Below are 23069 nucleotides of genomic sequence, written 5' to 3' on the forward strand. Positions count from 1 at the left end.
ACTCCTGTGGTGCCCAGGGGACCATATGGGATGCTGGAAATCGAACCCGGGTTGGCCACCATGCAAGGCAAATGCCCCACCCGCTGTGCTATTGCTCCAGCCCCCCTTCTTTTTTTGGGCCATACCTGGCAGTGCTCAGGGGTTCCTCCTGGCTCTGTACTCAGGGGCCACTCCCGACAGTGCTCGGGGGCCCGTATGGGATCCCGGGATCCAGCCTGGCTCTAGCTCTCTAGCTCCTCATTTGTCCCTTTTTCTTAACACAAGGGCCCAGCCAAGTGTCCGACATTGAAGTGAGCACCAACACCACAGAGGCCGCCTTAGCGTGGCAGAACCCGGACGCCGCTGCCACCACGTACAGCTACTCCGTTGTTCTTGAGAAGGACGGCTTGGCTGTGACCCAGGAAACCGGCATCGGCGTCACGCAGGTCACCCTGAGCGGATTAGTACCCCGGCTCTGGATACACCGTCAGGATCTTCACGCAGGTGAACTGGACCATCGAGTCGGAGCAGCCCGGCACCCTGTCATTCTGCACAGGTGAGCGTGTGGCACCTTCTGTCCGTCTTGCCCGTGGGCTGTGGGTCTGGTGGGCAGATGCTCCTTCCACGGCTCTGTGGCCTGGCGGGCGATGGCCAAGTTCTCCGGGATTCGTGTTTGCGCAGGTCTCTTGCTTCCTAGACTTGGGGGGCTGCTGTGCTAGGTGAGCCCACCCCCCACGCCGGGCTCCCCAAGCGTGTTGGCCCCAGCCCTTTGAGCTACCTGCCCCGCCCCAGAGCCTGGCTTTCACTGAGGGAGCTTTCGGGGGCCAGCGCCGGGGATGTTTTTTGCAGATGGTAATGTGTGGGGCTGTCGCAGCTCAGAGTGTATCGGTGGGGCTTCCCCGGTAAAGGGGCGCCACTATCTTATTTTTTTATCCTCTTTGCACTGATGCCCCCTCCCCCCCTGCTCCCCTTCTGATAAAGCCAGTCATGTATGTTCAGGCTGTCTTGGATGTGGGGGTGGGGGATGATCTCATCGGATAAGCTTCTTTCTGGTGGCTCAGAAGGTGGAACCAGGATGTCCTCCAACCTTTTCTGTTGAGGGGCTAAAGAAAACCATGCAGGGGCCGGAGCGATGCTGTAGCAGGAAGGGCGTTTGCCTTGCCCATGGCTCACCCGGGTTCCATCCTTGGCATCCCATATGGTCCCTGAGCACTCACAGGAATACTCCCTTAGTGTAGAGCCAGGAGTAACCCTGAGCAGAGCTGGGTATGACCCAAAAAGCCTCTCCCCACCAAATCATCATGATAAGTAAATTGAAAAGACCATGCAGCTTTGAACACTGCACCTAGAGGTGCTCGGGTGTCCTGTGACTCTGCATTCAGCAGTCACTCATATGTGGTTGCAGGGATTGGACCTGGGTTGGCCGTGTGCAAGTCAAGTGCCTTCCCAAGTGCCAGCCCCACATTAAGCTTCTTCTGTGTTTTGGGAACGCCCCGACCATAGAAAATCTGTCCACCCAATCTAGACCCTAATATTTTGGTTTTTTCTTTTTTGGGGGGGGGGATGGGGTTGGGGAGGGGTCCACACCCAGTGGTGCTGTGGGCTTACACCTGACAGGGGGCGGGGGGGGGGGGCGGGAGGGTTGGGCACTTGGGGATTGACCCTGGCCTGACTGTGCACGGCAAGTGTCCTGCCCGTTGCAGGAGGGCTCTGGGCCTGGATTTCCCTCTTCGGTATGTGCAGGACCCCCGTGTCTGGTACTTAGCAGGGATGCGCACGGCCTGCAGTGTAGAGACAGTGCACACGAGCATCTGATCCCGGGACTGCGTGGGAGCGGAGGAAGGGGAGACGCCAGCTGTGGCCAGGCCACATTTCGCAGTTAGCTCTCATGGAGAGTGGCAGGGGGGTGGCACTAGGTGGCTTGGAGCTGCTTTTCCTGCTTCACAGCTTTGTGACATTCAAGTCATGACAATATGCTTCCTACTATATTAACCCAGTGTTCTGCTTTCATCCCTTTGAAGTTGGCCCCTGGATGTAGAGAACTAGCACCCCATCAATTTGCCAGTGAACACTGGACCTTTTCTTTTTTGGGGGTAATGGGGCCAGTGGTGACAGGGTTTGGGCCACACCTGGTGATGCTCAGGGGTCACTCCTGACTCTGTACTCAGGAATCACTCTTGACAGGCTTGGGGGAACCCTATGGGATGTATGGGATGCCAGGGATTAAACCTGGGCTAGCCACGTGCGAGGCAAACACCCTACCCACTGTACTATCGCTCCAGCCCCACATTGAGCATTTTCTTCTTTTTCTTTCTTTCTTCCTTTCTTCCTTTCTTTCTTTCTTTCTTTCTTTCTTTCTTTCTTTCTTTCTTTCTTTCTTTCTTTCTTTCTTTCTTTCTTTCTTTCTTTCTTTCTTTCTTTCTTTCTTTCTTTCTTTCTTTCTTTCTTTCTTTCTCTTCCATTCAATGTGATGCTGATGTTTTCAACCCGGGGGGGGGGGTTGGGGGTGGAGGATTTGATCATTTGATTATACAGCGGGCTTCGCTGTCGTGACGGGGCCAATGACACAGAGGGACACCGTTGCTTGGTTTCTGTACTATCTCTCAGCCCCGTATTGATCATTTTCTGTGTGTCGGGAATGCCTTGAGCATGGAGGGATCCAGTCTTGACTTTGCACCTTGCCAGCATGTCATCTTCACCATCGGACTTACGCTCTGTAAACCTGGGCTCTGCCTCTGCAGAGCAGTGTGACTCCAACTTGTCCCACGTGTGTGTGTGTGTGTGTGTGTGTGTGTGTGTGTGTGTGTTCTGAATGTTCCCCACCCCCACCCCACCAATGAAGTGAGGCAGGTGAAGTGGTTTCTTCACCCCCAGTTAGAAACAACAGCCTCTCACAGCGCCCCTTTTTGTTGAACCCTCCGGCTGTCCTGGGCCCTGATTCAGAGCCAGCCTGCCCTCCCTGCACCCCCATGTCTGCCTCCTCATCACCGACGGGCCAGCGTGCTCCTGCCCCCTCCCCCCTCCCCCCCATTTCGGCCTCTGCCCACTCTGGCCATGCGCATCCCTGCTTTGCAGATCCCGCACCTGTCACCCTCTTCTTCTGTGAGCCGGTCCCCCAGATGCCGACGCTGGTCCTCAAGTGGGACTGCCCCAACGGTACCAGCGAGGGCTTCGAGCTGGAGGTCAGCAGTGGTGCGTGGAGCAACGTCACGACCCTGGACGGCTGCACCTCGGGGAACAACAACACCGAGCCCAGGGTGGACGTCGCGCACTTGAATTTTTCTACCTCGTACAACATCAGCGTCACCACCTTGTCCTGCAACAAGTCGGCACCGCCCGCCCAGAGAGGCTGCCTTACTGGCATCACAGGTGGGCCTGGGGTGCGGGGAGGGCTTTGTGGCCCACCCGGGGGGCTAGGTGAAAGATGCCAAGTGTGTGTATGGCCACCCCCATGCCCTTCACTGTCCTTTGAAACATTGGCTTCCATTGGTGAAGACCCTTTGGTCAGCTCTCGAGAGAGCTCCTTGCAAAGGCAGACTCAGGTTCAACATTCCAGAAGCATCCATGGCCTCCTCCTGTTCTTTGAACCACGTTGGGGTTCTGCAAACAACAGCAAGAAGAACAACACATAAGCATTTTTAGAGACAGGCCCACGTGGGTATTAAGCAGAGGATCTGGCCAGCAGGCCCGAGAGCCCGTTGTCCCCCGGGCAGCCACTCAGGCTGTCTCCTTTGTGACCCTTCTCTTACTGGCGCCTTGGAGACTGGCGCGGGTCATGATCTTGTTGTATTTGTAAAATTTTCAGTGTGAAAAGAATGAATTCATTCTCCCGCCCTTTTTTTTGGGGGGGGGTCACACCCAGCAATGCACAAGGGTTACTCTTTGCACTCAGGAATTACTTGTGGCAGTGCTCAGGGGACCATATGGGATGCTGGGAATCGAACCCGTGTTGGCTGAAGGCAAGGCAAATGCTCTACCCGCTGTGCTATCTCTCCAGCTCCTCCTTCTTTTTTTTTTTTAAATCAATCTTTATTTTTATGCGGTTGTTCACAATAATTTATTTATTTGTTTATTGAATCGGGGTGGAGCAATAGCACAGAGGATAGGGTGTTTGCTTTGCACACGGCCGACCTGGGTTCGATTCCTCCGCCCTTCTAGGACAGCCCAGCAAGCTACTGAGAGTATCTTGCCCGCATGGCAGAGTCTGGCAAGCATATTCAACATGCCAAAAAAACAGTAACAGCAGGTCTCACAATGGGGACGTTCCTGGTGCCCACTTGAGCAAATCGATGAGCAATGGGATGACAGTGCTATAGTGATTTATTGAATCACTGTGAGATACAGTTACAAAGCTTTCATGTTTGAGTTTCAGTCATACAGTGATCAAACACCCATCCCTCCACCAGTGCACATTTCCCACCACCGATGTTCCCAGTATCCCCACCCCGCACCACCCCCCCCCCCCCGCCTCTGTGGCAGACAATTTCTCCCATACTCTCTCTCTACTTTGTTCAGAATAATTCATTACATTCAATATTCCAGTACCACCCACCACCATTACACCTTCCCACTACCATTATTTCGAATTTTCCCACCACCACTCAAGCCTTCCCACAAAGGGAGATCCTAAATAATTTTTTTGATATTGCATGTTATGATGATCCACTAAAAATTATCTTAAAAAGTTTCCTTATGTATCCCCTTCTTTCAAACGTCACCACGTTACTGTTGCCACGCAGAGACGTGGATGGTCTGTTCCGCCTCTGTTTCACGGGGCCAGGCAGGGGTCCTGTCTGCACCCGCGTTTGCTAGCAAGACCCTCGGTGTGAGGGAAACGGGATCCTCCCCGTTAGTTTTTCCTGGTCGCCGTTGCCTTTGTACTCAGGAAAGTGATTTCCATGTTTCTGCCTCAGTTGTACCCCCCGTCTTGCTCCCCTGGCCTTGGCTGGCCCTGTGTCCTGAGGAGCCTCTGGGAGGGTCAGGGGGAGCGGGGAAAGCGGGAGAGGGGGGCTGCTTGGAGCCCGTGCCCGCGCCCGCAGGGGACGTGTGGAACCCGCCCTGAGGGATCCGGTCCCTCGGCCTGTGCCCCGACGGCCCCCCTGCCGGTACCCGGCTCAGCGTTGGCTTGGCAGGAACATTCCGAACGGGGACCGGCTGAGGCTGCAGCAGTCCCGTCTCTCCTTCCTGCCTTTGTTCTGTCTTCGGCTTTATTTATTTATTTATTTATTTATTTATTTATTTATTTATTTATTTCTGGCTTTTTGGGTCACACCCGGCGACGTTCCTCCTGGCTTTGCACTCAGGAATCACTCCTGGCGGTGCTCAGGGATGCTGTGGGATGCTGGGAATCCAACCCAGGTTGGCCGCGTGCAAGGCAAATGCCCTCCCCGCTGTGCTGTTGCCCCAGCCCCTGTCTTCGGCTTTAAATGTTGAGCGATCACATTCTGTTCTCTTTCAGACCCCCCTCGCCCAAAGATCTCCCCCAATATTACAGCTGTCAGTCACAATTCACTCAAGGTCAAGTTCAGTGGGTTTGAAGCCAGCCACGGACCCATCCAAGCCTACGCCCTCGTCCTCACCACTGGCGGAGGTAAGGGGGGGCGGCTGCGGGCTGGAGGGTAAGGAGGGCGGCTACCCCAGGCCCGGCAGGCCACTGCGGCACCAGGGCAGAGGTGACACTGCACATGTTTCTCCCCTGTGGCCCATGTGTTGGCACTCCCATTGGGGGCGTGCCAGTATGTGTGTGTGTTCCTGTGTGTGTGTGTGTATGTGATTGTGTGTTGGGTGTGTGTTTGTATGTGTGTGCATGTTCCTGTGTGTGCTTGTGTTTTTTTGTGTTTGTGTGTTCCTGTGTGTGCATACACACATTTATTCATGTGTGCATGTTTGTGTGTGTGCATGCATGTGTATGTATACATGTGTGTTTGCGTGGGTGTGGGTGTGTGGTGGGGACAGGGGGCTATTTGCCTGCTGACCTAAGACAGGGTCATTCTGTAGAGCCAGGGAACAGATCTTTGATGCTTTGCAGAGCTTCATGATGTCCATCGCAGTGATTAGTCCGTCATGGTGTGCAGGAGAAATGGGAAGGATGAGTGCGAGGGTTCTAGTGAATGCTCCTGAGCAGAGAGGGGGGCTTGCCGGCTCTGGTCCCTGCGCCCAGACGCACCGGCCTCCGAGGCGGGGTGTTCATCTCTCGCACAGGGTCTGTGTTTGCAGCGGAGACAGGCCTCCTCCGGGCCGAGGTGCTCCCCACTGAGAATATTAGATGGATGGGACTTTGTCTCACACATCTGCACTTACATGTGCGCCTCCGCTCCCCCTCCCTTCCTTCAAAGGGTGACTGTCTCTTTTCTGATTTTTTTGGTTTTTGACCCATATCCGGGCTGGAGCGATAGAACAGCGGTTGGTCGTTCACCTTTCACGCGACCGACCCGAGTTCGATTCCTCCGCCCCTCTCGGAGAGCCCTGCAAGCGACTGAGAATATCAAGTCTGCGCAGCAGAGCCTGGCAAGCTACCCATGCATATTGGATATGCCAGAAACAGTAACAGTAAGTCTCTCAATGAGAGACATTACTGGTGCCCGCTCCAACAAATTGATGAGCAATGGGATGACAGTGATAGTGACCCATATCCAGCAATGCCCAGAGATTCCTCCTGGCTCTGTGCTCAGGAATTACTCCTGGTGGCCTAGGGGACCATCCGGGATGCCAGGGATTGAGCCCGGGTCTGCCGTGTGCAAGGAAAATGCCCTCCCTGCAGTGCTATTGCTCTGGCCACTTCTGGTTGTTTTTGACAAGACCTTAAATGCCAACTGGGGAGTGCCTTTCCCACCCAACCCCTCTACCCCCCCACCCTGCAACCCCCGTGCCCGCCCCTCCCTCTGTGTGGACAGTGGAGTCCCAGCAAGCTGCCAGGGCTGGGGGACCCTGGAAGACAAGCAGTTTCTCTAATTTCTTGGCCCTGCAGTGGAGTTTCAAAATGTGCCATCGAAGAGCGCCCCGTCTTGGTTGTGCTGTTTGGAGTCTGTTTCCAGACATGGTCACTTGGCCGTGGAGGTGCTCAGCCCATCCCAAACTCAGATCTTAGTCGAACAAGGAGGCAAGATTGCCTCAGGACCAGCCTGACGGATGGCGGCTGGAATGGATGAGAAGACACAGCCCTGGCAGAGGGTCTGGCTTAGGGGTAGGTGGGGGGTGGAGGGACAGAACAGGAGGTGAAGGTGCGCACGTTGCATGGAGCTGACCCTAGTGTAATCCCTGGCACCCCAGAGGGTCCCTGAGCCCTGCCGGCAGGGATCCCTTACCCCTGAGCATTGCTGGATATGTCCCCGAAACCAAACAAAAGTAAAAACAAAATTGGAAAAGAGGAGGGATCACCGAGTAAATGATGCTCGAAGGGCTCGCTCAGGATGGGAGATGCGTGCTGAAAGTAGACTGTGGACTGAACATGACGACCACTTAGTACTCGTGTAGCAAACCATAAGACCAAAAGGAGAGAAAGAGTAAACGAGAATGTGCCTGCCACAGAGGCAGGGGAGGGCAGAGGGATGGTGGGAGGGATACTGGGAGCATTGGTGGTGGAAAATGGGCACTGTATGACTGTGACGCAAGCACGATCATTGTATGACTGAAACGCAAGCACGAAAGTTTGTAAGTCTGTAACTGTATCCCACGGTGATTCATTAAAAATAAAATAATTAGAAAAAGAGCGAGAGTGAGCATGTGGCCTTGGCCTGTGGTTCTTGGCTTCCTGTGCCTTGATTTCCCCAACTGTCAGTCAGATGGGGGTGCTAAGCCAAACGTGGCGGGGTTACTGCAGGGATGAAGTGAGCTCCTCAGCAGCTGGTGTCAGAGGAGCAGGCGTGCACAGCCAGCAGGGACACCTCCGTCCCCGCCCCGTGTCCGCTCAGTGTCCACCGAGACATCGAGGCACGGAGGGCGTGTCCAGGGCCTCCTGCCGTTTCCTCAGGCCGTTTCTTTCCCCGGGCTCTCCTCAGTAGAGAACGCCTCTGCGTACGACTTGAAGTACACGTATGAAGATTTCAAGAAGGGGAACTCGGAGGCGTACGTGACGTACCTCCTCACCGTGGAGGAAAAGCGCCGCTCCCCGGGCCTGCCGGAAGCGTCCAAGTATGAAGTGGACGTGGGGAACGAGTCGATGACGCGCGGCTATTACAACGGGAAGCTGGAGCCGCTGGGCTCCTACCGGTAACTCCCCCCCCCCCCCCCCCGGTGGTTCCCCCGCTTGCTCGGGGTTGGGGTAGGGGTGAGGGCTTGGCCCGACCTGCGGACTGCCGGGCACGTCTCAGCCGCCTCTGTCCTCTCGTCCCCCCGCAGGGCTTGCGTGGCCGGCTTCACCAACATCACCTTCAAGTCACACAACAGACTCATCAACGGGCCCGAGAGCTACGTGTCCTTCAGCCCCTGCTCGGAGGCCGTGTTCCTGCCGCAGGATCCAGGTAGGGGGGAAGTGGCGGGCGCTTAGAAGCGTTGTCTGTGAAGGTCAGAAGGAGCCCCAGCCATCTCGTCTGTCCCCCGTTACAAATGAGGCTGGGCGCCCTCGCCGCTCAGCAGGCCTGACATCGTGTCCCCATCACGGAGGGGGAAGTGACCCGGGAGCTCACAGAGCCCCCTGGGACATGTATTGGGCAACTGCTTTGTTAGTTTATTTGCTTTGATTTTTTTTTTTTTCTTTTTGGGTCACACCCGGAGATGCTCAGGGGTTACTCCTGGCTCATGCACTCAGGAATCACCCCTGGCGGCGCTCAGGGGACCATATGGGATGCTGGGAATCGAACCCGGGTTGGCCGCGTACAAGGCAAACGCCCTACCCACTGTGCTATTGCTCCAGCTCCTTTGCTTTGATTTTTATTTAAAATTTTAAACTTTTTTTGGGGGGGCGTGTCTTGTTTTTGGGCCACACCTGGCTATGCTCAGGGGTCATTCCTGGCCATGTGCAAGCCAAGGGCCCTACCCGCTGTACTATCACTCTGGCCCCAGTTTGGCTGTTTTCATACTTGTCTGAAGTCGCTGGTTTCGGGAGAGAAGTCCCAGGAGTGGACTTGAGGGAACCCCTGGGCTCTTGGCCAGCGTCTTGATGAGTGTGTGTCACGTGGGCCTGGTGACAGCCTGGTGCAGCTCTCTGCTCTCACTGAGCAGGGCCCGAGGGCCATCATTGTCATGTGTTGTCCAAAGTGTGGTGGCTTCACCCAAAGGACAGAGATGCCCTCCCGCCCCCAGACCCCGATCCTTGACCTCAGTGAGCCTCTCGTCTATTGGGCGAGTGCGCGTAGTTTCATTTGAAGGAAGGAATTAATGGGCACCAATGTCACCGGCCTCACCTAGCCCCGCCCCTAAAGTGGCAGTACCAAAGGCCATTGCATTGAATCGGGGACAAAAGAAAATGTGTCACAAGAAAGGAATTGGAGAGAGAGAGAGAGAAAGAGACAGAGAGAGAGAGAGAGAGAGAGAGAGAGAGAGAGAGAGAGAGAGAGAGAGAGAGAGAGAGAGAGAATAGGGATCAATTTCAGTGAGTGTGTGTATATATATATTTATATATGTTTTTATAAGACATTTCAATTTTTCCGTGTATGATATTATATCCGGCTGGAGCGATAGCACAGTGGGTAGGGTGTTTGCCTTGCACGCGGTTGACCCAGGTTCGATTTCTCCATCCCTCTCGGAGAGCCCAGCAAGCTATCGAGAATATCCTTCCACAAGGCAGAGCCTGGTAAGCTACCCGTGGTGTATTCAGTATGCCAAAAACAGTAACAAGTCTCACAATGGTGACATTACTGGTGCCTGCTTGAGCAAACCAAAGAGCAATGGGATGACAGTGATACAGTGATATATATGTGACGGGTTAAGCTATAGTGTGTTGTGTGTGTGTATGTGTGTGTGTTGTGTGTGCACTCACACATTCTCCAGGTTCCTTGTCCCTAGCAACGCCTGACCCGCCTTTCTGTTGGCACTTTTCCCAGGTGTCATCTGTGGAGCAGTTTTTGGTTGTATCTTTGGTGCTCTGGTTATCGTGGCCGTGGGAGGCTTCATCTTCTGGAGGAAGAAAAGGTAACTCTAGCTTTGTTCATGATACCCTGGCGGCTATTCTATTGACTTCTGTGGTGTGGGGGAGTGTCAGGCCCCACCCCCAGAGGAGGTGGGTCCGTCTGGGGATGCAGAGCTGCTCAGGCCTGGCGGTACTGGGGGGGCAGGCAGGATCTGGGGGGCTCCCCCACGCAGAGCGTATGCGCCAGCCCTTTGCGTCACCTCCCCCAAAGCGTGTCTGAATAGCATTTTCCTTTTATTTTTGGTTTGTTTTGGGGCCACACCCAGCGATTCTCAGGGGTTCCTCCTGGCCCTGCACTCAGAAATTCCTCCTGGTGGTGCTCGGGGGACCATAGGGGATGGTTTGACCACGAACCTGTATTGGGCACATACCAGGCAAAAGCTCACCTGCTGGACTCTCACTCCAGTTTCCACTTTCACTCTCTGGTGGTGCTGGGACCCCACCCCTGAGCCCTGACCCCTCCAGGGTCTTGGGCTGCCGGTGTCTGGTGGACTGTATCTGTACCTGCCCCCTGAGGTAGGGGGAGCAAAATGAACGGCTCCATTCGGAATGCACCTGTGCTCCCGAACTAGGGCTTTCCATGAATCTCCCAGTTTCTGAGGTCCTGGAAGCCCTGGGGAGGGTGTGGACACCAAGTATGGGAATCGGGAGATGCACTTGGCCTCTACCCTTCCTGAACTCTGACCTCATGGCATGTGCGAGAGACTGTGAGATGCTTCCCTGGCTCCTCTGGTACCAGGGCATCCTCCCCCGGTGCTGGCATCGATGGTTCCTGCTTCCTCTGCCTCTGCTTTGCTCACGTACCTGCCAACACTGAGCATGTACCTGCACTTGCCATTAGATTCTGTATTTCTTTCTTTTTTTTTTTTTTTTTCTTTTGGGTCACACCTGGCTCTGCACTCAGGAATTACTCCTGGCAGTGCTCAGGGGACCATATGGGATGCTGGGAATTGAACCTGGGTCGGCCAGATACAAGGCAAATGCCCTACCCGCTATGCTATCGCTCTAGCCCCTGTATTTCTTTTTCTTTTTTTTTTTTCTTTTTGGGTCACACCCGGTGATGCACAGGGGTTACTCCTGGCTCTGCACTCAGAAACTACTCCTGGCGGTGCTCAGGGGACCATATGGGATGCTGGGAATCAAACCCGGGTCAGCCGGGTACAAGGCAAATGCCCTACCCGCTGTGCTATCGCTCCAGCCCCTGTATTTCTTTTTATCCTGTGAGGGAAAGGCATGTGCTCAGTAGAATTGATTGATTGTATCTTGCTCAAGTCAGTTGGACTGGTGGCAAAAGCAAAAACCAAAAACTATAGAAAAGATAAACTGGAGAAATGAAAAAAATCATAATGCCACAGCCACGCAAAACGGTTCCTAACATCAGTGGGATTATCATCACGTACACAAATGCGCCCGCCCACGCCTGGGTCTCTCGCTGCCTTTGCTCCCCCGAGGCCTGGTGACAGCCTTATTTCTGCTTCCGTTTCAGTGACTGCAACAATCTCCAGCTCTGTGGACGGTAGTCAGAGCCTGAAGAATTTAGTTTGTTTTGTCTCTGCTCTGCAGTCACTTGTTCGAATCTCTGGGTACATTTGTGATTAGTTCCTCAGGCTGAATTCCAGGCAGGGCTTTTCAGTATGCACTTGGGTCCCATCCATTAGCTTTCAGGAAGCGATTTTTTTTTTTTTTTTTTTTTGCGGGTGTAGGGGTAGGGGGCATTAAATCCAATATGGGGTTTGACTAACCAGGCAGTTCTGGTTTATTCCATTCCTCTATCTGAAGGCCTTAAAAAAAAAAAAGACAAGGTGTGAAATCACTGTTTTGGCTTCCCAGTTAGGTGATGCTGCTGGTGGAAAAATTCCTAGAATTTTCCACCAGCAGCAGAAGTTTCAGGGAAATTCCTAGAAGTTGCTTTGAATCATATTTTTCTGTTTTTCCAAATTTTCATTTTAATTTTGTTTCTGGTTTTGCCCACATTTGGCTGTGCTCAGGGACATTCCTGGCAGTGTGTTTTGGGGGGACCAAACGTGGTGCTGGTGACTGAATCAGGAACAGCTGCATGCAAGCACCTTAATCCCTGAATGGTCTCTTGGGGCCCTCTCTGATTTTTTTTTAACTTTTTTTTTTTTAAAATTGAATCACCATGTGGAAAATTACAATGCTTTCAGGCTTAAGTCTCAGTTATACAATGCTGAAACAACCATCCCTTCATCAGTGCATATATTCCATCACCAAAAAAACCCCAGTATACCTCCCATACTCCCCCCGCCCCCACCTGTGTAACTGATAAATTTCACTTTACTTTCTTTTTACTTCAGTTACATTTAATATTTCAACAAAAAACTCACTATTATTGTTAGGAGTTTTCCACTAGAGTCTGACCTGCTGTGAAGAGATATGAGGTTTTGGATTTCTACATTTTAGCAACTAAGTCCAGGGAAATTTCTTCCAGGAATTGGATCATTGCAAGCTTGTATTTCTCATTAGTGGTCCTCATAATATGGAGGTCACCAAGCCCCCCCCCCCCACCACGGACAAGGAAAAGGCGGGAGAGAAAAACCTTTCCCCTCCTGGGCAGGCATGGGGCCGAGGTTTAGTTCTCAGTCTGGAGACATTTTGCAAGGAGCTGCGGTATCAAAAGTAGTTTAGCTGGCCTCTGGAATCATGCTTGTGCAGCTGTGGAGAGGCCACATGTGTGGGATCACATCTCGGCGGAGAGCCAGATTTTTTTTTTTTTAAATTCACTGTCACTGTCACTGTCATCCTGTTGCTCATCAGGGCACCAGTAAGGTCTCCATTGTGGGCACCTGTAAGGTCTCCATTGTGAGACTTGTGTTACTGTTTTTGGCATATTGAATATACCACGGTAGCTTGCCAGGCTCTGCTGTGCGGGCGAGATACTCTTGGTAGCTTGCCATACTTAAAAACTTAAAAAAAATTTTTTGGCTTTCGGGTCACACTCAGCGATGCACAAGAGTTACTCCTGTCTCTGCACTCAGGAATCAGCCCTGGCGGTGCTTGGGGGACCCTATGGAATGCCAGGGATTGAACCTGGGTCAGTCGAGTGCAAGGCAAACACCCTGCCCGCTGTATTATTGTTCCAACTCCTCTGATTTTTTTTTTTTTTTGATGGGAGGAGAGAGTGGCCTTGCATGCAGTCAATAATGAGCGTTTGCTGCTGAAACCAAAACCTTAGACTAAGGGGTCTCATGCCCACACAGGTACCAGAGTGGCAGACGGTGGCAAAGCACACACTAACCTTTTGTCTAATGGTTCTGTCCCCTGCCCCCCCACCTTCCAAAACAGGAAAGATGCGAAGAACAATGAGGTGTCCTTTTCTCAAATCAAGTAAGTGCTGGAGTTAAGAGTGCTGTGTTCCGGTCCTGACGTGCCCCCATCTGTCTGTCCAGAGAATCTCTCAAGGTCTCTCGGTTGGGCCTGTGATCATTTTTTTCCCTTGACCTGTACAAGGTCCCTGAGCTTTGTGCTCCTGCAGGTCTCTGTGCTGGGCTGGGAGCCAGTGAGCTTCCGTACATGGTCTTCAGGGCCGTGTTCTACCAACACATACACTTTGTGGTTTAAAAATGGACTCTCAAGACCGGGGGGGGGGGGGGGAGGAGGTCTGCAGGGATAAGCGGCTCAAAGTCTCAGAGACAATCAGCTGCGTCACAAGTCTAGTTATCGAACCTGCTGGTTCTGATTTTGATGTTTTAGAAATAACATTTAGGGTAAACGCCCCCCCCCCCCCCCGATTCTATGGGTTTCATTTTTCTGGGAATATGTTTACTGTCATCTCCAGAGTTCGGGTGGAGTCAGCTTTTCTAATGGCTTGTTTTTAATGTTCTTTCCCTTTCTTTTCTCCCCGCCGCACCTCACCCCCGCTCTTCTATGATGAAGGCCCAAAAAGTGAGTAACCGCTTTAAGTGTTTTTAAATTGTGTTTTCCTCCGTAGAAGATCAATGGGAGGCTAAGAAACCTTTTGCACTGTTTCCTTAGATCCAAGGTGATCAGAGTGGAGAACTTTGAGGCCTACTTTAAGAAGCAGCAGGCTGACTCCAACTGTGGCTTTGCAGAGGAATACGAAGTACGTGCTTGCAAGGACTATTTTCATTGCTTTAGTTCTTCCCCTTAGAACTTGGGCAGCTGGCACACGCATGCTTGTGTGTGTGTGTGTCTGTGTGTGTGTGTGAGACACCTAGCTGTGCTCAAGATGTACATATTTTTTCAATTTGGGTCACACCTGGCCTTGCACAGGGGTTACTCCTGGCTTTGAAATCAGAAATTACTCCTGGCAGTCCTTGGGGGACCATATGGGATGCTGGAAATCAAACCCGGGTCGGCCACTTACAAGGCAAATGCCCTACCCGCTGTACCTCTAGTCCCTCAAGATGTATTTCTGGCTTTGTGCTCAGGGATCACTCCTAGCAGGGCATTTAGGACCATATCTCCATATCTGGTGCCTGGGATTAAATCCCACTTCTAGATCTGTTCTTCCCCCCCCCCCTTCCAGAATGTAACCGATTTCTCTTTGTTCCTCAGTTTCTGAAAATTACAGAATTTTTCTCTGTACTCACCACCAGATTAGTTACACTGAAAAAAACCAATTTATCCTGTTTGTTTCATGACCCTTCTGGGATGATTCAATTTAGGTATCTGGTGCAGGATAATCCTGTGCTGGAAATCTTTTTTTTTTTCTTTTGAAGGGGAGGTGGGGCACACTCTGTGGTGCTCAGGGTTTACTCTTGGCTTTGTGCTCAGGGATCACTCCTGGTTGTGTTCAGGGGACCATATGTAGTACCAGAGATTGAACCGGGGTGCACTGCATGCAAGGCAAACGCTTCACCCCCTGCAGTATCTCCCTGGCTCCTTGCTTGTGATTTCAACCTCCAATCTGCAGACTGGCACACGTTGGCAATGTGAAAAGGTGGGCAGTCTCCACCCCGTGCAGTGCAAGCCCAGCCCAGATGTCCCCACCTCCACGCCTCTGTTTTCCTCTATGCCATTAGGAGGGCTTGGTGCTGTGTCTGTGTGCCAGTTGCACACCCTTATGGGGTGCCCGTCCCTGACTTCATTTTGCTCACAGTGTTTCTTATTCCTGTCTGCATCTCTCCCAGGTGGCAACCTCCTTAAAGGCGAGGATCACCGTTTCCTTTCTCTTTTCCTTCCGCCCTTGTGTCAATTGCCTTGGGCTGCCTGTGAAACCAAGTTCCTCCAAGTGATTCTCTTTCTGTTGTGGGGTTTCCTCGAAGAGATGCCCAGGGGGGCCCTGCTCCCTCTGAAGCTCTAGGGAGGCTCCCTCTTTGCTTCTTTTTTTTGTATTATTATTATTTCATATATATATATACACATATATTTTATCTTAATGAATCACCATGTGATACAGTTACAGACTAACAAATTTTATGATTACGTTTCAATCAATGTTCGAGTACCCATCCCTCCATCAGTGCCCACTCTCTACCACCAATGTTATCAGTGTCCCTCCCACCACCCCCACCCCTTCCCACCCCCCTGCCTCTGTGGCAGACACATTCCCTCTTACTCTCTCTCTCCTTTTTTGGGTGTTATGGTTTGCAATATAGGCATTAAGCAGCCATCATATTTGGTTCTTAGTCTACTTTCGGCACGCATCTCCCATCCCGAGCGATCTCTCCAACTATCATTTACCTAGTGGGCTCTTCTCCATCCCACCTGCCTTTCCCCCAGCACATGAGATGGGTTTCCAAGCCGTGGGGCCACCCTCCTGGCCCTTATCTCTGCTATCCTTACTTATCCTTATCTTACTCTCCTATTATGTTACTTTGTATCCCACAAACGGGTGCAGTCATTCTGTGTCTGTCCCGCTCTTTCTGACTCAGCACCCCTGCCTTCCGGCTTGATTGCATGACGGCACTTCTTCATTTTCAGGATCTGAAGCTCATTGGAATCAGCCAACCAAAATACGCAGCCGAGCTGGCCGAGAATAGAGGAAAGAACCGCTACAATAATGTTTTGCCCTGTGAGTTGTTTCAGCCACGCTGGCTCTGCCTTTTGTTTGTTTGTCTGGGGGGGGGGTCATGCATGACAGTGCTCTTGGATCTGTGCTCAGAGCTCCGTGCTCTGCCTCTGTGATCACTCCTGGCAGGCTCAGGGGATGACATGAGGAGCCAGGAATTAAGCCTGAGTCAGCTGCGTGGAAGACAAGAGGTAGTACCGGCCGTGCTGTTTCTCTGGCCTCATGTCTCTACTTCTTGCCTCTGTCCCCGGCTGTCCCAGCTCTGAGACAGGAGAGTGAATGGGATGGAGAGTGTCCCCTACATCTTCCTGGACTGGAACGCAGTCTGCTGAATTCAGTGGCCGGTGGTCGGAGCTCATTTTGCAGATGAGAAAAAAATGAGCCCGGGTCCATGAGGCGACTCGTTGGAGTCACAGTTCAGGCTTGAACCAGCGTTGCTGTTTCGTGCAGAAAGAGCCTGTCTCCCTCTCTGTGGCAGCCCTCACGTCGGCTTAGTTCTGGAACGAGGGGAGCAGGAGGTGGAACAGGCAGAAGGAACCACTCCTGGTGGCCAGCCCCGTCTCTGGCTGGCCGTGCACATTCCATGACTGGACACACTTGGGTGCGTCGCTGTTGCTGAGAACCAGCAGTGTGGGTGGTCTAAGAAGCAGCGTCGTCGGTCACGCCATCCAGGCAGACGGAGCCCAGCGCCGCCTCCTTCTCAGTTCTTTGTGGACTCTGGTTTTTATTTATCTATTTTTAAAATTTCTTTTTCTGTTCTTGGGCCCCACTCAGCAGGGCTCAGGCTCCGTGATCCGGGACCGTGAGGTGCCAAGGCTCACACCTGGGGCTCCGACTGTGTGGACCCTCCCTCCACATCCCCTGGTTATTTTCTCCCTGGCACTGCCCCGGGGGGCCCCCCGCATCCGCACCTGGCAGCACTCCACCTGGGAATGGCATGCTGCTTTGGCGTGTGAGGTCATGCTTCCTGGGTCTGGCACCATGGCTGGTGGGAGCTCCCCCTGCCTCGCCTCACCCAGGGCTGGGGAGGTGGTGGCAGTGGGCAGCAGAGGGACCCAATCTGGAGCCGGGTGGAGGCTCAGGCTACACTCCCTCCGTCTGAGCCATTCTCCCTGCCGCCAGAACCTCTCATTTGGATGAGAATTAGGGTTTGGGCAGACGCATCGGCATATGGCAGCTGTGTTCTGGTTTGGTGGTGGCAGTGTATGAGGTCGAGATTGGCTCATTACTTTACAGCAGAAGAGACTTGGTCTTCATTAGATGCAGTGTGCTTCCTTCTTTCTTTCTTTCTTTCTTTCTTTCTTTCTTTCTTTCTTTCTTTCTTTCTTTCTTTCTTTCTTTCTTTCTTTCTTTCTTTCTTTCTTTCTTTCTTTCCTTCCTTCTTTCCTTCCTTCTTTCTTTCTTTCTTTCTTTCTTTCTTTCTTTCTTTCTTTCTTTCTTTCTTTCTTTCTTTCTTTCTTTCTTTCTTTCTTTCTTTCTTTCTTTCTTTCTTTCTTTCTTTCTTTCTTTCTTTCTATTTTTTTGCTTTTTGGGTCACACCTGGCAATGCACAGGGGTTACTCCTGGCTCTGCACTCAGGAATCACCCCTGGCAGAGCTCAGAGGACCATATGGGATACTGGGAGTCGAACCCGGGTCGGCCGCTTGCAAGGCAAACGCCCTACCCGCTGTACTATCGCTCCAGCCCCTGAAGTGTGTTTTTTTTCTAGCCTGACATATGAGCTTCCGTTTAGATTCAGAATTTTCTAGTTGCTATCCTGCAGTCTCTTTCCTCCCACCCCCGTTGCATTGACAGCCAACTCTGACCTTTTTTCTTTTCTTTCTTTCTTTTTTAAATTTTTATGTAGACACTGTCATCACAAAGTTTGGGACTGGAGGAATAGCACAGCTGGTAGGGTGTTTGCCTTGCACACAGCCGACCCGGGTTCGATTCCCAGCATCTCATATGGTCCCCTGAACACTGCCAGGGGTGATTCCTGAGTGCAGAGCCAGGAGTAATCCCTGTGCATCACCAGGTGTGACCCAAAAAGCAAAAAAAAAAAAAGTTTATAATAGAGTTTTAGGAATATAACATTTTTCCACGTCCAGTCCTATGACCCTACACCTCCATCAGTGACCCCAAGTTCTCCCTCAGTCCCTGAATATCAATAGTTGTCAGATACAGTTTTAAAATTTAATGATCTAATCTGGACCCTATATTTTCCTTTAATGTTGGGGCTAGTGGTTCAACTCTGACCTTTGATCTGAGAGAAATGCTTTTCAAGTGGGCTTACTCCCCCGACCGACCTCAGCACTGCCCGCGGGCCTAACTGAGAGGCCCAGTCTGTGCCGGTGAATTGCCTGTGGAGATTTTCAGATCCAGAGTTTGGGCATCGTCCCTGGAGAAGGGCATCGTCGTGGAGAAGGTTTGAGGTGAAAGTTGATGTCGGCATCAGGACAGCCTTTGAGATTTTCAGCTCATTCATTTCTTTGGGTTTTTCATTTTTCTTTTTATTCTTTTGGCCACGCCTAGTGATTATCAGGGCTTATTCTTGGCTCTGTGCTCAGGGATCACTCCTGGCGGCCTTTGGGAACTATATGGAGTGCTCAGGATCAAACCTGGATCTGCCTCATGTAAAGCAAAGGCCCCACTTGCTGTGCTATTGCTCCAGCTCCAATTCTTTTATTTCTCAAGTGAAACAAGTTCATATATTTTCCTAGGATGACATCATTTAGAAAAGATGAGAATTTTGTGTTTCAGGTTTTTTCATGCACAGTAGATTCCTCCCCTCTCCCCACAGTTTTCTTTTGAATTTGGTACTTTTTTAAAAAAATTTTTTTGTGGGGGGGGTCATACCTGGCGATGCACACGGGTTACTCCTGGCTCTGCACTCAGGAATTACTCCTGGCGGTGCTCAGGGGACCATATGGGATACTGGGAATCGAACCTAGGTCGGTTGCCTAGGTGCAAGGCAAATGTCCTACTCTCAGTGCTATCACTCCAGCTCCAAATTTTTGGTACTCTTGATAATTACTCTTTTTGTGAGAGTTGAGAAAGTGTGGAGACATTAACCCACAGGGCTGCTATGCCACAGCAGAAAGGGCGCTGGTCTGAATGGATTCCAGCTGCGACCACCAGATGTATGTGCATAGAGAAGCTCCTCACCTTTCTGAGGACCTTTACTTTCCTTGTCTGTAAAATGGACAAAAGCTTGTGGAGTGGTGTGGGAGGGGTAAATAAAATAACTCAGTGAAATTATTTGGGACATGGAAGACAACTGAAGACTCTTAATAGTAGTGGATTGGTTTTCTCTGAGAAAGGGGGTCTGGAGTGGCTAGCAGGGGGCAGTGGAACAGGGCTGTCTACCTTCAAATCTTAGCTCTACCTGAGAAATCTCATATCTTCTCTGTGCCACCCTCACGCAGACTGTATGTGAGGGTTGAGTAAGGCCCAGCTCTGCACCTTCCAGGTGTGACAGGAAGCCCCAGGACCATCATTTTGTTTTCCCCCTTTTCTCTGCTGTGTGCAATTAATTCTCTTCAGACATTGGCTTCCAAAGAGAACCTTTTACCCCAAGGGTGACAGACCTAGAGAGTCAGCCCGTAGAACTGAGCTTGCCAAGGGGCCTTGGAGGGGGAGGTGGGGGGGGGAGAAAGTCCCTTGAGAAAGTCCTTGAGGGGCTGCTGACACCCTGGCAGTGAGTGTGGAGTTGAAATAGTGTGATAGAAGCACTCTGCTGCACAGTATTGTAAAGTTTAAAGTATGGTGCCTAAATAAAAGTTGAAAAGTAAAAGTAAAAGCAAATAAAGAAGATCTTTTCTCAGATGAAGTCATGACATTTGCATGTAAGTGGATCAACATGGAAAGGATCATGTTAAGTGAAAGGAGTCAGAAAGAGAGAGACAGATGTAGAAAGATTGCACTCATCTGTGGAATGTAAAGTAACAGGGTGGGAGACTAATACCCAAGAGTAGTAGAGATAAGGACCAGGAGGTTGGCTCCATGGCTTGGAAACTGGCCTTACATGCTGGGAAAAAAGGCAGCTCAGATAGAGAAGGGAACACCAAGTAGAGGATGTTGGGAGGACCCATTCGGGTTGAAAGATGTGTGCTGAAAGTAGACCATAGACCAAACATGAAGGCCACTCAGTACCTCTATTACAAACTACAACACCCAAAAGGAGAGAGAACAAAAGGGAATGCCCTGCCGCAGAGGCAGGGTGGGGTGGTGGGAGGGATACTGGGAACATTGGTGGAGGAGAATGGGCACTGGTGGAGGGATGGATAAACTGTTACTGTATGCACTGTATGTCTGAAATGCAAACATGAAAGTTTATAAGTTTGTAACTGTACCTCACAGTGATTCACTCATAAAAAAAAATGGTAGCATGTAAAAAAAAATAAGGAAGATCTTTTCTCTCTGAATGTTCCAGATGATTTTTCTCGTGTCAAGCTTTCCATCCAGACTCATTCGACAGACGATTACATCAACGCCAATTACATGCCCGTAAGTGGGGATTCTCCTAGCTCTGGCACGTTCTGGTCACATTTCCAGAGCTTCTCTGATGATTCTCTCCACCCTTAGGGCTACCACTCCAAGAGGGACTTCATTGCCACTCAAGGACCTTTGCCCAACACTTTGAAAGATTTTTGGCGTATGGTCTGGGAGAAAAACATATATGCCATCATTATGTTGACCAAGTGTGTTGAACAGGGGAGGGTAAGTATGACTTCATTAAAAAATAAAATTTATGAATTTGTTTTTACTGGGTTGGAAGACTATCTTCAAAACCATTTTTTTTTTTGAAAATAAAACATTCCCTCAAACTTTAGCTGCTCTAATTGAAAAAAACTCCCTTTTCTCCCCTGAAAGTTTAAAAAAAATTTTTTTTTCTTTTTTGGGGTCACACCTGGCGATGCACAGGGGTTACTCCTGGCTCTGCACTCAGGAATTACTCCTGGTGGTGCTCAGGGGACCATATGGGATGCTGGGAATCGAATCCGGGTTGGCCGAGTGCAAGGCAAATGCCCTATCCGCTGTGCTATCGCTCCAGCCCCCCCCCCCCCAATTTTTTTTTTTAAGCAAAGTAATTTTTACTGAAAGAAATTTACTTAGAGAAATATAAGGAGGTAGAATGAGGAAAGAAATACATGTTCAATAAAGAACATGGGTTTCTCCAGAGTGGAAAAAATAGAGAATGGCGTTTTTCTACAAGAAAGATTTTAGGGGGGTTTTGTTGTTGTTGTTTTTATTTTATTTTATTTTATTTTATTTTATTTTATTTTATTCTTTATCATTCCTGGCAGTGCTCAGGACTTCCTCCTAGCTCTGTGCTCAGGGACCAATCTTGATGGTGCCCGGGAGTAAAGCAGGCTGGCCTTACCTTACCCATGTTCTCTCTCCGCCCCTAATGGCCTGCAGAGAGCACAGGGCATCTGAGCCTACTAAGAAAGGGTGTGTGTGTGTGTGTGTGTGTGTGTGTGTGTGTGTGTGTGTGTGTGTGTGTGTGTGTGACTTTTCCAGGTAGGCTCTGGTAGTCTTGGAGAGTAGACTCCTGATGTTCATTTCTGTCTATATCTACCCACTGACTCAATACAAATCAGACCCGCCACCAATGGTTTATTTGATCCCCTTCATTGGCATCTCTGCTCATAGTGTAATTTGTGTGCATCTAGAAGTGTTGGGGAGAGTCCGGTTTCTTTTAGGTACTTGGGGTTATGGGTCCGTGGGAGAACTTTGGTTCAGTATCGGGGTGGCTGCTGTCTGGGTGGGTCTGTGAGCTCTGTGAAGGAAGGCTCTCGCTCAGCCCTAATTCAAGTGTCATGCAGAAATGAGGGCTCAGGGCTGGCCAGGCCTTCTGATTTTCTTAAATCTGAATTTTGAGAGCAGTTGAAAGTGTCACCCAAAGCTCAGGGCCCTGTGCTGGATGACGGTTTCTAGCCTCCCGTGGGAAGTGAGGGTCTGAGGCTCTGGGTCCTAGTGCAGTTTCATTCCAGACCAAGTGCGAAGAGTACTGGCCCTCCAAGAAGGCGCAGGAGTATGGGGACATCACTGTGGCCAATACTGCGGAAATCGTTCTTCCGGAATGGACCATCAGGGACTTCACCGTGAAAAATGTGAGTTCACTTTGGGGTGATTTAAATATATGCATATATTTATATATTAATTTTTTTTCTTTTTGGGTCACACCTGGCGATGTACAGGGGTTACTCCTGGCTCTGCACTCAGGAACCACTCCTGGCAATGCTCAGGGGACCATATGGGATGCTGGGAATTGAACCTGGGTCGGCCACATGCAAGGCAAATGCCTTACCCGCTGTACTCTCGCACCAGCCCCTATTTATATATTAATTTAAATATATACAAATAATATATTATTTATATAAAATAATTTATACAACACATGTTATTTATATATGAATATATACCTATTATTTATATATAAATAATGTAATACGATATATAAATATATAATATATTAAGTTTATATAGTATGTATTACAAATCATATACACATATTTTATTTTTTATTTTATTTTATTTTTTTTTGCTATTTGGGTCACACCCGGCGGTACACAGGGGTTACTCCTGGCTCTGCACTCAGGAATTACGTACCCCTGGTGGTGCTCAGGGGACCATATGGGGTGCCGGGAATCGAACCCGGGTCGGCCGCGTGCAAGGCAAACGCCCTCCCCGCTGTGCTATTGCTCCAGCCCCTACACATATTTTATATCCATATAGATATTATATATCTTTCTTTTTTCTTATTTTTGGGTCACACCCTGAAGTGATCAGGGCTTACTACCTAATGGTGCTTGAAGGACTGTATGGGGTGGTAGGAGTGAATCCAGGTCAGTCCCACATGTAAAGCAAGTGTCCTATTGTTGTTCTGTTGCTCTGGCCCTATATAAATTAAATATATCTATAAATTATGTGTGTGGCCCTAATGATATAACCTAAGAACTTCACGCATGTAAGAGCTCAACCTCCGAGCTATATCCCTGAACCTGAGGGTGACAAATTTTTCAGTTAATATTAACTAATTTTTGGGGG

At 50.5% G+C, this 23069-nt stretch overlaps 1 protein-coding gene across 1 annotated transcript in view; it reads left to right on the plus strand.

Moving 5' to 3' along the window:
• PTPRJ (protein tyrosine phosphatase receptor type J) overlaps window positions 1–23069 on the plus strand; it is a 172371-nt gene that overhangs the window by 138771 nt on the left and 10531 nt on the right. The window contains 14 exon segments of the mRNA XM_055141437.1: window positions 265–446; window positions 448–535; window positions 3055–3348; window positions 5438–5569; window positions 7977–8187; window positions 8317–8438; window positions 9960–10047; window positions 13349–13390; window positions 13940–13948; window positions 14039–14126; window positions 15950–16040; window positions 20449–20522; window positions 20601–20735; window positions 22013–22132. Coding sequence (XP_054997412.1) covers window positions 265–446; window positions 448–535; window positions 3055–3348; window positions 5438–5569; window positions 7977–8187; window positions 8317–8438; window positions 9960–10047; window positions 13349–13390; window positions 13940–13948; window positions 14039–14126; window positions 15950–16040; window positions 20449–20522; window positions 20601–20735; window positions 22013–22132 — 1676 coding nt within the window.

The sequence above is a fragment of the Sorex araneus genome, chromosome 6 (assembly GCF_027595985.1).
Source record: "Sorex araneus isolate mSorAra2 chromosome 6, mSorAra2.pri, whole genome shotgun sequence".
Lineage (NCBI taxonomy): Eukaryota > Metazoa > Chordata > Mammalia > Eulipotyphla > Soricidae > Sorex > Sorex araneus.